Source organism: Rhinolophus hipposideros (genome assembly GCF_964194185.1).
Source record: "Rhinolophus hipposideros genome assembly, chromosome: 3".
In the NCBI taxonomy this organism is placed as follows: domain Eukaryota; kingdom Metazoa; phylum Chordata; class Mammalia; order Chiroptera; family Rhinolophidae; genus Rhinolophus; species Rhinolophus hipposideros.
Window position 1 is genome coordinate 63,160,435 of NC_138049.1, and position 16,329 is coordinate 63,176,763.

General features: G+C 33.2%; 1 protein-coding gene across 2 annotated transcripts in view; it reads left to right on the forward strand.

Annotated features, from left to right (window-relative positions):
- The window catches only part of RNGTT (RNA guanylyltransferase and 5'-phosphatase), a 240,922-nt gene that overhangs the window by 191,980 nt on the left and 32,613 nt on the right, over nucleotides 1-16,329 (forward strand). For both annotated transcript variants that reach the window (XM_081033244.1, XM_081033243.1), the window contains one exon: nucleotides 6,483-6,549. In XM_081033244.1, coding sequence (XP_080889370.1) covers nucleotides 6,483-6,549 — 67 coding nt within the window. The remainder of the gene's footprint in view (nucleotides 1-6,482; nucleotides 6,550-16,329) is intronic.

Here is a 16,329-nt window from a genome sequence, read left to right on the forward strand (position 1 = left end):
ATGTGTCAGTCAGCATTTTGTGGAGAGTTTATGAGGCTGAAATTCAGATTTGCAGTAATTCCTTTCATTGTGGGATATAATAATCTTAGTCATTCTGGGCTCTGACTTAAAAACAACAACATTTTCTCTTTGATCATAGCTATTATTGAAATAGCTGGTAACATGTGACATTGTGCTATAATTTAGACTAAAAAATTGAATTGTGAATTATATCCGCTCAGCTTAAATTTCTGTTTCTATTCTCCAAAGCATCTTTTGTACTTCTTTTTTTTCTGCAGAAGCAGCTTCTAACATAATGTTCCTACATTTTCCCAGGGGAAAAGGAGGACTTCACAGTCAAATTCTTGTCCAAAATCTGCAAAGGAAATTTGTACAACAGAAATAGAGGGGAAAAAATAAAATAAGATGTAGAATTTCCCAATACAGGAAATGAAATTTTTATTCTGTTTAACTTTTTAACAAACATGCTTTGCACATACATCATGGGATCAATATCAAGAAGATGAAAATTTATGGGAAGGTGATTCAGATGATTTTAGATGTTTAGATTTGAGGCTACCCCCTACATAAATCACTCTCCCCTCTCGTCTTTTGATGGTAGAAGCCAGAGAATAATTCTTAGGATCATTAGATAACAAACTAGGTAGGGAGCCATATGTGTTTAATGATTTCCCTGTTTAAATCCACTTTTCAACCTATTCAGTTTATGTTTACACAGGCAGTTATTCAAATAATGAATCAACTGTCCATTTAGAGTGGGCAAGGTGGATCAATTTATAATTATTTGTATTCTCACCTCACTATATGACCTATGAACAGTTGTAAACTTTTTAAAATATAATTAACAAAATTTGGGAAATGAACTTTATACATTTTTACATCTCTATTGAGGAGTAATTTCTAGAATTCCATATAAATGGAAGTATACAATATTTGCTTTACGGCCCACTGCTTTCAATATTCATCCACATTGTTACATGTATCAGTATATCACTATTTCTTTGTATTGCTATATAGATTGATCACAATTTACCTCTTGATTTATCCATTTACCTCTTGATGGACATTTGGGGTATTTCCAGTTTGGAGCTATTAAGAATAAAGCTGCTACGAAAGTTGGGCACACGTCTTTTTGTGGACATTTGCTTTCATTTCTTTAGGGTAGGGGTTGGCCGTTTTTTTTCTCTAAAGGTCCAGATAATAAATATTTTAGACTTTATAGGCCTATATTCGCCCTTCTTGCACCGTGGTCTAAAAACTCCAGGTAGCAAGCTGGGGTAGTGCTATGACTCACTTCATTTGTTTCTTTTCTTCTCGGGTGCCACTGCCTAGGGCCTAGTCCAGTCCTTGTTACCCTGTTCTCGGCTGGGAGGGGAACATTTGTCTATATATTTTAATGCAGTTATATTTCTTTTTTAATGCCTTTGTATTTAAAACCATTATGCCCACATGTGCGGATTTTGTGTTTTCATATTATATTTATACCATAGACTGTGTAGCTCCAATACTAAGAAGGGGGTGAGTGACTTTTGGAATTCCCTAGTAGCTCATTTCTTAAAATACTCATCTATTTATACAGGAATATTAAAATATGGTAATGTACCAATTAATATTCTACCCCTAATCTAGAAATCGCTCTCTTACTGATTGCTTATGTTGTTTTTTTTTTTGTCCTTTTTATATTAAGACCTATTATATTATGAAATATAATGCACATTAAAAAGTACATAAAACATGAATGTATGTAGCTTAATGAAATTTTAGGTAAGCAACACTCGTTTAACTCAGGACAAGAAAGAAAATATTTCCAGCATCTTAGATGCCTCTAGCATGCTGTCTCTCACTCAAAAACTTCTCCCTCCCACCAAAGACAACCACTATCCAGACTTCTGTTGTTTGACTTCCTTGCTCATCTTTACACTTTTATTACTTAGGTATAGATCTCTAAACAGTAGGATTTGGTTTTGCCTGTTTTCAAACCTTATGTAAATGCATCCCTATGTTCTTTTATGTTTGGCTTCTTTTGCTCAGTGTTGTGATTTTGAAATTCACCCATGATGTATGGAATTCATTCCTTTTCATTTCTCTTTTTCACTTTCTCTCTCTCTCAGACATATTATATATAGGCATTTGGATGGATGGCAGTTCTGGGGTGATTACCCATAATAGCCAAACATATTTATATGTGTGTTTAGGACCTTGCACACACACACACACATTTGTTAGGTATATACCTAAAATTGGAATTGCCAGGACCTGGGTTATGTATGTGTTCAACTTAGGAGATAACGCATGTTATAAATTTCTTCTACTCAGTTGCTTCTTCTGCTATCTGAATGTCTTTTTAAAATCAGTATTTCTTTTTTCCCTTAGTTTTACTGAGATATAATTGATACATAACGCATTCGTGTAAGGTGTATGACATAATGATTTGTGAAGTGATTACTGCAGTAGCTTTAGTTAACATCCATCACCTCATGTAATTACAAATTTTTTTCCTCTGATGAGAACTTTCAGATCTACTCCCTTAGCAACTTTCAAATATACAATACAGTATTGTTACCTACAGTCACCACGCCACGTATTGCATCTCCAGAACTTATTTATCTTATAATTAGAAGTTCGTAACTCGGGCGATACGAAGGTTCCCGTTTCTTCACATCCTTGCCAACACCTGTTGTTTCCTGTCTTTTTTATAATAGCCATTCTAATAGGTGTGAGGTGATATCTTTTTGTGGTTTTGATTTGTATTTCCCTGATGATTAGTGATGTTGAACACATTTTCATGTACCTGTTAGCCATGTATGTTCTTTTTTAGTTCTCTGCCCATTTTTTAAATTGGATTGATTGGGGTTTTTTTTGCCATTAAGTTCCTTTATATATTTTGGTTATTAACCCCTTATCAGATAGCTGATTTGCAAGTATTTTCTCCCATTCTGTAGGTTACCTTTTCATTTTGTTGTTCCCTTTTTTTGTGCAGAAGTTTATTAGTTTGATGTAGTCCCACTTGTGTGCTTTTGCTTTTGTTGTCTATGGTTTGGGTATCAAATCTAAAAAATCATTGCTAAGACAGATGTCAAGAAGCTTACCGCCTTATGATTTCTTCCACTTTTATCACTTTAGGTCTTATGTTAAGTCTTTAATCCATTTTGAGTTGGTTGTGTGTGGTGTTAGATAAGGTACTTATTCTTTGAACATTGGTAGCTTAACATTTCTTCTTATATACCTTTGCAAAATGGTTCAACTTTCTGTTGTTTACTTCAGCATCTTATTTATCCTTATCCAGTCTTCTTTATTTATTATTTATTGCACTCATACACATTTTACTTAACCAAACATCATTTTCAGGTAATTTATTTCTACTTGCAGACAGATTCTTCATTTATACATGTTATTGGTGGTGATGGTGGTTTTGTGTTTGTTTTTTACCAAATTCTAGAGCTCTTGTTATGTCTGTACTAGGGTTTTAGAATGCAAACTAAAACAGAAAAAGTGTAGGCTATGAAAAGTCTCTAAGGATAATAATAAATTTACCCTTTGGCTCATCCAAGTTTTATCTGGGCTTAAGGGCACACCTTGGCAAAATAATTTTTTTGAAAGGTAAAATCACTAAGAAATGCCCCATCTTGGGCCGGCCCGGTGGCGCAAGCGGTTAGAGCTCCGTGCTCCTAACTCCGAAGGCTGCGGGTTCGATTCCCACATGGGCCAGTGGGCTCTCAACAAAAAAAAAAAAAAAAAAAAAAAAAAAAAAAAGAAATGCCCCATCTTCAAAGTGGGAATTTGTGTTTTCAAAGTATTAATTATTTTACACATAGCAGGCCTTTACATTATGATACATATTAAAACCCACTCAATTGGTGGTATAATCTATGGTAAGAAATAATAGGCACATGAATGAGAAAGAACAGTTTTGAAGAAGTGAAAGATATGTATGCCATGTCAATGAAATATTTAAGAAATTTATTGTTTAGGAAAAGGTGGTTATTAGCTAGGCAAGCTAGAGGAAGGGGAACACACTAAATAGTATTTTGGCAAGCTTTCTGAAATGCATATGCATAGTAATTAGAGGCATATTGGTTTTTAAATGTCACTCAGCTTTTATTCTCTTCTTTTTCTAGCTTCTATTTTTATGAATAATGACTATTCTTACCTCTAAAGGGGTTTATCAAAGTTTTTGTGAACATTTGTTATGTAGGAAATAAATTATCCCTGCTTTATTTAACTAACATTAAATTTATTACTAGCAGTGATTTGTGAGTTAAAGTTTTGTTGGTTGGATTAAATTTTTATTTGTCAATTAATGGCTAAGAAATTTTTCATTTCATAGTTGAAATTTGGGGACGTTCCTATGCTTTCTACACACTTACATCCAGTAAACAAATGCCATTAGTCATGTTTATAACCTTCAACAACATGCCAAACTGAAGTCTCACTTATATTGCAAACTTAAGTAGCTTTTTTGCTAAATCGGTTTCATTCAGGATTGTGTTCACCAGCTGTTAACATTCCTTTAAATAGACTTTAATGCTTTATAGACCTTTAAAGAATGTTGGGGAACACATGATGTTCCCAGGAAGCTGACTACCTTATTTCATAAAATCTAAGGTGCTTCTTTTTTCTATTAGTTTCAGGTGTACAAAACAATGTAATAGTTAGACATTTACACCCCTCACAAAGTGATGACCCCTCACCCCCAATCGACTACCCCTCTGACGTCTGATGTCGTACGTAGCTGTTAACAATTCCATTGACTCTATTCCCTATGCTGTATTCCACAATCCGTGACTGTGTGTGTGTATATATATATATATATATTAAATTATATATATATTATATTAATATATATTATATATTAATATATATATATTAAATTATAGTTGACATTCAATATTATTCAGCTTCAGGTGTATAGAGCAGTGGTCAGGCAATTAGTGCGCTTTCTTAGTCTTACTAGACTGAGTCAGTGGAAGGTATTCATACAGCCACCGCAGAACTGTCACCCTATAACAATGATTATAAGACACCATAGAGTATTAGGGGCATCCTAATTTCAGAGAAGTTAAAATATGAATAAATGCATATCCTGGAATTGTTAAAGTAGGATTTTTGCAATTACTAATTGCATTTAAAAGGATAGTTATGATAATCTTGTGATAAAATTTTTTTATGATTAGACCAATATGATACACTGAGAATTTTCCATTTGATTGTTCTGAGTTTGCAGGTTTTTCTTCCTTCACTTTGGATACTACTCAGTTTTCCAGTCTCAGATTCCTGCAATAGAATTTACATTCATCCTAGAGATAATTTTTTATCTGCCATAAAATGCTGTTAGCTTTCATAATGCAGACTCTGAGGAGACTGTATCTTGGCCTAATTTGGGGGGACAAGAGTACAGGCAATTCTTTTTCGTATTCTTTATTACAGTAATGTTAAGATTGGAGTTGTGTCCATTGATTAAGTGTCCATTAGGAAAAGGTGATAAAAGAAAGATGAGATAAACACAAGAATATTTAATTATGCTCTTTTCCTACTTTGCAGCACTATACATTCCACAAGCACAGTTCTAATGACGGTATTTTTCATTGACAATGTTTTAATGTTGTCAAGAATGATGAACCTCTTTGAAGTGGGATTAGGAAGGGAGGGATGATTCAGGGAAGGTAACTGTAACTTTTTTTCCCACCCTTTATATGGTTTGATCTTTATTTTCATGTGCATTTTGTTTTAATAAGAAATAAGTTCATCTTACAGAAATATGACTCCATATTGCTTGTAAAATAAAGATCTGGCATTTGACACACTTCATGGCCCATTCAAAACTTCCTTTGGGTTTTCATCTCCAACTAAATTATCCCTTACTCCAGCCATACTTGTCTACTCTTTGTCTCAAATCTTCTGCATTCTTAGGACTTTGTTTAAATTTCTTCCTTTGCCTTATCCACCCTTTAAGGTTACGCCCAAATCCCAAATTCAGACTTTTCCAGCTCCTTCCATAGCAAGTTCCTCTTACTCCACTACTTTGCAACGGCGAATACCTTTATAAATAGCACTTACCAGAGGCCATCTTTTGTTAGGATTAATTATTTATGTGTCTGGCTTTCCTATTAGATTATTTAAGTCTGTATCATCCCCTTTCGTGCAAAGTATAGACATACCATGAGTGTTTCTTCAACTGAATACTTATAGATTTTTAAATATATGTATCACTTCGTTCTATTCTCACCCAGAGACACTATGTAGTAATTTTGCTAGAATTACTAATATGTCAGTGTTCTGCATTTCAGTTTTCATTCTCAATACTTACCCACTATTTCCTGAAGTATTCCTTTTCTAGTTACTATCCTATACTGAAAAAGAAGGAATAATTGCATAGATACTAGTTTTTCACAGTGTCTATCTGTTATCTTTGAATGATTGATACAATCTTACATTTAAGGAAAAGTATTTTAGAAATAATGTTTTTTTTTCTTTCTTTTTAGGTTACTTCCTCAGAATGTTGGCCTTCTCTATGTTGGAGGTTACGAAAGACCCTTTGCACAAATCAAGGTATGAGTTTTCATTTTCCGGTATACTTTTCCTAGACATAGTTAGTTCACTTGTCTAGGAAACCCATCAAAAACCTGCAAATAACCGTCAACATATCAAAAAGATTGTGAATGTGAACTATTAATTTTATTTGCTTTTGCATATATCTCTGCTGAAGGCATAGTTCAGTTTTATAAAGAATTATTTTAATATTCTTGCTCATACATAGTAGAGTTCACTTTGACCAAAGTACTTCAGTGATTAGTTAAGAATAGTACAATTTAGAGCCATAGATTAATTTTTCAGATTACCACTTTTGCCATTAAAATTTTTTTGACAGCTTTATTGAGGTGTAATTACATACAATAAACTATACATATAGAAAGTATACAATTTGATAAATTTTGACATGCTTGCACTTCTGAAACCATCACTACAATCAAGGTAATGAAACCATCACCCCAAAGTTTCCCTGTGCCGCTTTGAAATCACTCTCACCCCCACCTTTCCTTTATCCGTTCTAGTCCTTAGGTGACCACTGATTTCATTATAGATTAATTTGCATTTTCTAGAATTTTATATAAATGGAATCATACAGTATTCTGACCCCCACCTCATCTCGGCTTCTTTCCCTCAACATAATTATTTTGAGATTCATCCACGTTCTTGCACTTATCGATTGTTCATTCTTTTTTATTACTGAGTAGTATTCCATTATATGGTTTTTGGCTATTCCAAATAAAGCTGCTGTGAACATTGATATATAAATCTCTGTATGGATATATAGTTTCATTTCTCTTGGGTAAATACCTAAGACGGGAATGGCTGAATTAAATGGCAGTCGTATGTTTAACTTCTAAGAAACTCCCGAAGTATTTTCCACCAGCAGGGTGTAAGATGCCAGTTCTCCCACATACTCATCGACATTTGGTATGGTCAGGCTTTTTTAGTTTAGCCATTCTTATAGCTATGTAATGGTATTTCATTGTAGTTTGAATTCACATTTCTGTAATGATTATCTTCTCATGTGTTTATTTGCCATCTGTACATTCCTAGTGAAGTGTGTGTTCAAATTTTGCCATTTTTAATTGAGATTTTTGTTTTCTTACTGTTGAATTTTGAGCATTCTTTTTATCTTCTGCTAATTCCTTCATCAGATATGTGATTTTCAGATATTTATGCGCAGCTATGGCTTGTCTTTTCATTCTCTTAACAGAGTCCTTAAAGAGCAGAAGTTCTTAATGTTGATGAAATAAAGTTTATTAGTTTTTTCTTTTTATGGTTCATGCTTTTGGTGCTGATCTAAAGTCACAAAGATTTTTCTCGTATGTATTCTAGAATCTTTATGTAGTTTTATGTTTCATGTTTAGGTTTATAATACATTTGAGTTAATTTTTTTCTATCTGATTCAAGTTTTAAGGTATAGAGGAGTGTCCTGCCCTTCTACCCACCTTTTTTGGGGGCACATGAATATCCAGTTGTTCTAAAACCATTTGTTAAAAGACTACTTTTCCACCATTGAGTTGCCTTTGCATCTTTATTGAAAATCAATAAAGATTTTCTGGGCTATTTCTGGGCTCTATTTTATGCCATGGACCTATGTGACTATCCTTCCACCAGTACCACCACTATCTTGATGATTGTAGCTTTATAAGTAATGGAGACAGGTAGTGCAAACCCTCCAACTTTGTTCTTTTTCAAAGTTGTTTTGGCTAATCTAGGTTCCTTTAATTTCCATGTGAAGTTTAGAATCATCTTGTCAATTTCAATAAAAAAGCTTGTTGGAATTTTGGTTTGGATCATGTTGAATCTATAAATCAATTGGAGGAAAAATGACATCTTAACACTATTGAATCTTCAATTCATGAAGACACATATATTTTTATTTATTTAGATCTGTAATTTCTCTCAGCAGTATTTGTTTTTTCAGTGTATTGGTCTTGGACATTTTAAAATAAATTTACCTGTAAATATTTTATATTGTGATCCTATTATAAAAGTATTTTATTTCAATTTTTGATTCATTGCTAGTAAATAAAAAGATGATTAGATTTTTATGTGTTTACTTTGAAACCTACAGTTTTACTATACTCAGTTATTAGTCTTTTGTAGATTTCAAGGGTTTTCTACATAAATGATTATGTCATCTTATAAAGACAGTTTTCCTTTCTGATCTGGATTCCTTTTCTTGCTTTTTCTTGCTTTACTGGCTGAAACCTACAGTACAGAGTTGAATAGAACTGGTTAGAACAGACATCTTTGCCTTGTTCCTGATCTCAGAGGGAATGCATTTAGCCTTTCTTCAAAACTTGTTTTTACAGGGGTGGCCAGTTAGCTCAGTTGGTTAGAGCGTGGTGCTCTTAACAACAAAGTTGCCCATTTGATTCCCACATGGGCCACTGAGCTGCACCCTCCATAACTAGATTGAAATAACTACTTGACTTGAAGCTGATGGGTCCTGGAAAAACACAGTTAAAAAAACAATAATAATAAACTAATGTTAAAAAATTGTTTTTATAGTAATATTTGATCATAGATTTCATCTAAGCCTTGTTGTAAGAAATAGAATGACATTATGTATGTTCAAGGTAGTTAATAAAAAGGAAGGTTTGAGATCATCTTTTTCTTTGTTATTATAACTTTTGTCAATGTTTTTTGACAGGCCTATAAAATTGCTTTTTGTTTTTTGTTTAATTTTCTGATTTTTCTTCACATTTGTTTCCTGTCTCCATGAGTTATTTTTCTCCTATTCATTTGAGGGCTATGAGTTTAAATTCCTTTCCATTGTACTTACGACATACATTTTTATGCTTTGAAAACCAAGAATTGTTCAGAATAGACAGACTGTGTAGGACATTCAGGATATTTAATGCTGAGGGTTTCAGTCACATTGTTGACAGTTTTAAATGAAAAATCTTAGTTATATTAGCATCAGCACCTCTTTAAATACTACCATTAATTTAACTTAAAACCCTCTCAAAAGTCCGTCATCAGGATTTTAAGTCTTGGACTCTCTTGTTTTTTCTGATTCCTTAATAATGTCAAGAATTCGGGTACATTTTTTTCATGTATTTTTAATATTCCTGGAATATGGATGGAGTTGGAAAGAGTCTCTTTATAAACCTCCCTCACTATCCTGTTCACCGAATTCAACGTATAGCCAGGAATCCTAATAAGTTTCAGCAGGAACATTTCTGAAAGCCTAAATTTTTTTTCTGTCCATTGGTTTGGAAAATCCTGTTTCTCCTTATTTAGAGCTGAAATAACTAAAAGTGAGAGATTTACCTGATATATTTAGGGAAGGGTATAATGTGTGTTTGTGTGTACGTGTGCACACAAGTATGTTTTATACATGTTTCAAAAACAGTCTAAGTATATGTATGAGGGTAATTCCTCCATCACTCACATGACTCATTACCATAACATTTTCTTCATCCAGGCGTTTCCTAACAAGCCCAGTGACAGAGGTCAATCCTTCTTCTACCCTTTATGCCTGGATAATCAACTCAGTAGAAAAATGTCCATCATTTTACAGCATCTTTTTTCTTTGATGTTGCTGTGGCAAAGGTTTCTCTCATACACTGTGAAAGGATTTCTAATCCTATTGATTATTGAAGTTCTTTCATAATTCCTATGGTTCTTATGAAAATGCTGTATAGATCCCTATCTAATTAGATACTTATAAGTTAATTGGAGGACAATTTAAAAATCATAGTTTAAATGCTTTAGATTAGGCTAGAAATTGAAGGTTCATTTCCTCCCCTGCCTAGCACCTGACTTCTTTTGGATACAAAATACTACTATATGTTAATGTTCATTTTTCTCCCATTAAATTGAATGTAATGCTACTATGCTGTGTGACTTAGACATTAGATATAACCTTTAATAAATAGAAACACCTTTGCTTTTCTTAAGGCATATTGGTTGTTGAATTTTTTAATAAATCAAGATAGGAAATTGTTCACTTGAATATTTAGGAAAAGGAATTCTCATGCATTAACATCACAGGACTAACTGTGAGTGGCTTGGTGTTAGAAGCTCTGTTTGTTAAAGAGAACTTTTGCAATTGTATTTTTAAAAAGGAGCTTTTTATAAAGATCAGGAAGAGAAAAAGAAAAAAAATGGACAATAGATATTCGAACAAATGTTAAATGACTTCAGGAATTTGCTATAGCATGACAATAGGTATCTGTACTATTCGTATATAACATGAGTCATTATAACCATTCTGCAGCCTCATACACACACTTCCATTATTGCCCAGCTTTTAGTTTTAGTTTTCTATCCAAGCCCCCAATAAAGGCACAAAAATGTACAAACATGGGACTTACTCGAAATTATAGTTTTAGACTAGTAAATCTTCATGCTAGTTTCAGGTTTCATTATTTTTAGGGGAAATTATTCCAACTTACCTTCTATTTCTTAACATCTTCTATACGTCATTGGGATGGTTCTTTTTTTAAAAAAAAGGAAGTTCAGTCCTTTTACATATAACTTTCACCTAAGGCAACAGTTCTATTCTTAGACCATTGATCCTTTTGAGAATCCTATGAAAGCTATGGACTCTTTCCATAGAAAAAGTTACACACACACACACACACACACACACACACACACACTTAAAATTTCAGAGGGTTCACGGACCCCACTGAAGTGCATTTAAGATCCCAAATTAAGAACCCTAAGAAGTGAATAAAATATGCATATGTTTTCTCAAGTTGTTTTCAGGAGGAATTTGTCACCTAACGAACTTGATTTTAAACATGCACGATTATTCTCTTGTTTTATCCTAAAATATAATAAACTAAATAAAACACTGGTAACTTTATAATGCATTGTACAAAGTAAGAAAGAAATTCCCTCACATATCCATAGCTATTATTTTATGCTATAAATGAAGCAGATTTCACCCTCATTCAAGACTAACTTCTTTTAACTTTATTGAGATATATTGTTTCTAAATGTACTCGGATATATGTGACTTAGGGTTTTCTTAAGAGATATGATTTATTATACCTTTATATGCAGTCTTTGAAATTAAAAAGGGAAGTTTTGATTAAAATAAAAAATGCTTAATTCTTATTTGTATGCTTTCAAGATGTCAGAAGTTTTCTCAGTAGTACCTTATTTTGGAGGGGGGTGTTTCTGTATATCTTTAAATAATAGCTTTATCTTGATTGTGTGTATATATCTCCTATTATTCATAGTTTATTTTTGTAGACATGTTCAAGGTTAAGCAATAGTTTATATTTTAGACCCATTACTCTGCCATGTTTTCTAGAGCATTTCATAGTCTAGTAAAAATCTTAATGCTAGTCTCATAGGTTTCTCGTTCTGAAGGCTCACTTAGCAGCCCCTAAAACCAAGAAGGACTGAAGCTTGTCGACATCACTTTTAATCAACTCAAGGGTTGTTATACAGAAAGTCTCAAGGCCACAGGGCTGTCCCTCCCTGCAGGCTTGGTATTAGTTGCCTCTTCCAGTTTTGACAGCCAAAGAAGTGTGTGAGACCGTGAGACTTAGTCACACAGTTTCCACTTTGACACTGCAGAACAGCTAGGTATTTTAGCTACGAATTCCATGCAGCAACTGTATGTGAAAAGTAAGGAATATAATCATTATTCTTTATAGTCAGTACAGCAGTGCCCTGTTATCCACAGAGGATATGTTCCCACACCCTCAGAAGACGCCAGAAACCATGGGTAGTACTGAACCTATATATACTATGTTTTTTTCCTAGACATGCATACCTATGATAAAGTTTAATTTATAAATTAGATACAGTAAGAGTTTAACAATAATAACTAATAAGATAGAACAATTACAATCGTATACTGTAATAAAAGTTATGTGAAAGTGGTCTCTCTCAAAATATCTTTTTGTACTGCACTCACCCTTCTTCTTGAGATGATTGATATGAAATGATAAAATGCTTACATGAGTAAGCATTGTATACAAGCACTGATTATCTGATAACTACTACTAAGTAACCAAAGGACAGATAGCATATACAGAATGGATACACTGGACAAAGGTGTGATTCAGGTCCTGGGCACGGCAGAGCAGGAAGTTTTGAGATTTCACCATGCTACTCAGAACAGCGTGCAATTTAAAATTTATGAATTGTTTATTTCTGGAATTTTCCATTTAATATTTTCAGACAGTGATTGACAGATAAGGGGGGACTACTGTATAGCTAAATTATTCTCTGCCTCGGAATCTAGTTCTGTACCTGCTGAGGGATTGTGTGCCGTTGGTCACAGTCTCATACTCTAAGCTTTTTCTGAGCTTGAATTTTTAAAAATCTCTTTACAGCCAAGGAAATATAAGATTGGTGTTTGTATTCATATGCATATGCAATAAATGCAGATAAATAATGATTGCTTTGTTTTTGAAATCATATTGGAAAATCAGACTATCCCTCAGACTTTTTTCTGTTAAGAAAAGAATATTTTTCATTTAAGGTGTATTGTGCTCAAATTGATTTTTATTAATTAAAAATTTTTTGAGATGGCTAACAACTTGTCAATTTTAATTTTTAGGGTAAATTAAATTTAAAGGTAAAGTATTTATTTGGAGTGTCACTATTATGAAATACTGAAAAAACTAGGAAAACTGATTTGGTTTGTTTACAGACTGATGATTTTTTAGAAAATATGTGGTTTATTAGATCAACAGTTTTTACTAAAAGAAATTATTTAACATCCATTTTTAAATCTCTAAAATATCTGAAGTATTACATCAAATAAAGATGAGTTTCCTAGAACATATTCCATTAGGTTGGTGCAAAAGTAATTGCGGTTTAAAAGGTTAAAAATATTGCAAAAACCGCAATTACTTTTGCACCAACCTAGTAGCTTTCCTACTTTTGACCATGACCTGTAGGAATGTAAGAAATGGATTTCCGTGATGACCCAGTACACATATACATGCATATATTTAAACACATGCAATGTAAACTAAAACTTCAAAATAAGTGTGATGCAATAGCTATATTTTCAGTTCTTTTCTGTTTGTGTTTCTGTTGATTTGGTTTTTAAATGCTAGTCTCAACCCACTAAATTAACTTCTCTGTTGGAAAATGGGTCGTGACTCCATTTGGCTGACGTTGCTGCAGGGTAGTACTTGTCCAGCTAATGCTGCCATATGCTTCTGGCAGGACAATGCCACAGTTACATAATGCAGATGATAGTGGAAGCTTTCCCACCCGAGTTGAGGGATAGCCCTTGAAGTGACTTTGGAAGGGAAGAAAACGATGAGATGTCATAGTTGCTGGGAAGAAGGAGGAGGAAAGTATAGGAAAAGATAAATGAGAAATGAATTAAGATGTTTTATGGAGCCAAGTAAAGCTATTTTCTGTTTCAAAAAAAAATCCTAATTCTCAAGAACAGAAGGGAGCCTTCTACGCCTACTCTGCCTTCGAAATGATTCCATGTATTTTGAGGGTAGAGAAAAAAATAAGGTAAAATCTCCACTACATGAAAAAATAGAAAGAAATGGAGGTGAGTGAGAAATTGAGAGAAAGCAATGGAATCAAATGTAGATTTGTGTGTTATATTCATTGAACACTGGATAAATTTTCTGTACTGTAAATGAAGAGGCAAATTTTCAGTGCATCATGTTGCAGTAATAGGGTCGGATATTGAATTTGTTGAATACAAATTCAAAAAATAAAGAAACTTCAAAAAAAAACCTCATAGAAGCCAAAAGTCACCCCACTTCTATGAGATAGCTACTAAATTTTTGACTTTTTATCCTGCACATTTGGTGACAGAGTGCTTCAGGGTCACTGCTGGGCTCTTACGTGAGCCCATATTGTAATTTCCATGCATTGTTTACTAACAAGTCACATAATGATTGTGACTAGGTTTCTGAAAAGTATTCTGTAGTAGTGGTTCTCCTGCCATTTTTACCAAGGTGCTTTTGGGAATATTACTGCCAGAATTGGGTAACACTATGGCCTATAGTCACACGTGTTTCAGTTGCAGTATTATCTTCATGTCCTTAGAAAACTTAAGGTTATAAGCTCCATAGAAACTGAACTGTGGCTTGTGACTGAGACATAAAAGCACTAAGTAAATATTTGATAACATTATTAATGGAGAATGCCTAGGGAAGCAAGTGTTATTTTTTAAAATTGAGGTATAATTGACATGTAACATTATATTAGTTTCAAGTGTACTACAACATAACGATTCAATATTTGTGTACATTGTGAAATGATCATCACAATAAATCTAGTTCACATCTGTCACATTACAGTTAAAAAAATTTCTTTCTCGTGATGAGAACATTTAAAGATCTACTCTAGCAACTTTCAAATATGCAATACAGTGTTGTAAACTGCAGTCACCATGCTGTACATTACATCCCCAGGACTTACTTATTTTATACCTGGAAGTTTGTACCTTTGACCACCTTTACCCATTTTGCCCACCCCCAGCCCCCACCTTGGGCAACCACCAATCTGTTTTTTGTATCTGTGAGCTTGTATTTTTTTTTTTAATCATTAAGTATTTACCATGAAGTTTATCAAAATATTTAAAACTCTGGTTCTAATTACATATTTACTGCCTTTAAATTTTATTTTCTAATCTCTATTATATCTTGAGTTGGGATATCTTTGAGGTTATATAACTCAATTTTATTTTCTAATTTAAGATTGTGGTTGTAAGTTATTATTAACATCAGTAACTTTATTTGAAATGTAGATTTTGTAAATATATTATTCTGAGAACATTTTAAATATAGTCCTCAAATTAATTTCCAATTAAGAAAGTTAGTATTTTTCTTAGCTGGGAATTCCAATAACTTGCCATCTCTCTTGAGCTAGACATTAGAAATTATTTTAGCATATTCTAGTTTTGTTTTTGTTTTTAAACTAGACTTATCATACCAAGCTGAGTTTTTGTTAAACGTTGTTTGGAAAGAAAAAGAATAAACAATTCTTTTTTGTAATTTTTGTAATGTTCTCAAAAGAATAAATGGTATCATGCCTACCAAGGTATTTATAATGCAGTGACCCTCCTATTCCGGTTAGAGGGAAACAACATGGTGCTTCTTATCCCGTTGTGTTTTTTCCTACCAATATTTTACTTCCAAAAAGAAGTAGTTCTCTGACTTGAATTTCAAAGCCACTGGTAACCATGTAAATATAAAAGATCATATCTAAAAATGACTTGCTGAAGTCATGTTTCTGACAAATAATGCCACAGTTTCTGATCTAGATTTATATTAGACATCTAGAAGTTATATATATTTTATTCCCATAAAAGGAGAAAAATAATTTCTCCAGTAAATAGTCAGTTATGAAGGAATATTCACTTGTCCTCTTGCCCAATAAAGTTTCAAAAACACCCTTCCCCAAATTCAGAGACAACAGAAAAGACCCGTTTCAAAGTATTCAGTGGTGGTGATTCAGGCAGTTAGGAAAGCGCCAGACTACTGTTCTCATTGTTGACTCTTCAAGAGCAGTAACAAACTGAGACTCTGAGACTAGGTATACAAACCCATAAATGTCGTCAGCATCTGTAATCAGAAGTGGGAAAGTTGCTACCTTCATCACCTTCAGAAGTTTGGCACTGCTGCAGTAAGTGATACCCTGTCATAAATAAATATTGTGGGGCATGGTTAAGAAGGATCTTTAATTTTCCAAAACAGGAATAAAGAGATATAGTCAAGTAAACCTAACCAATCTCCTAAAAACATTTTTTTCCTAAATAGTGAGCAAATATTTTTTCGCCCCGTATTCCCAGATTTCATCATCTATAGAATTATTTGCCAGTAAGTAAAAATGACAAGT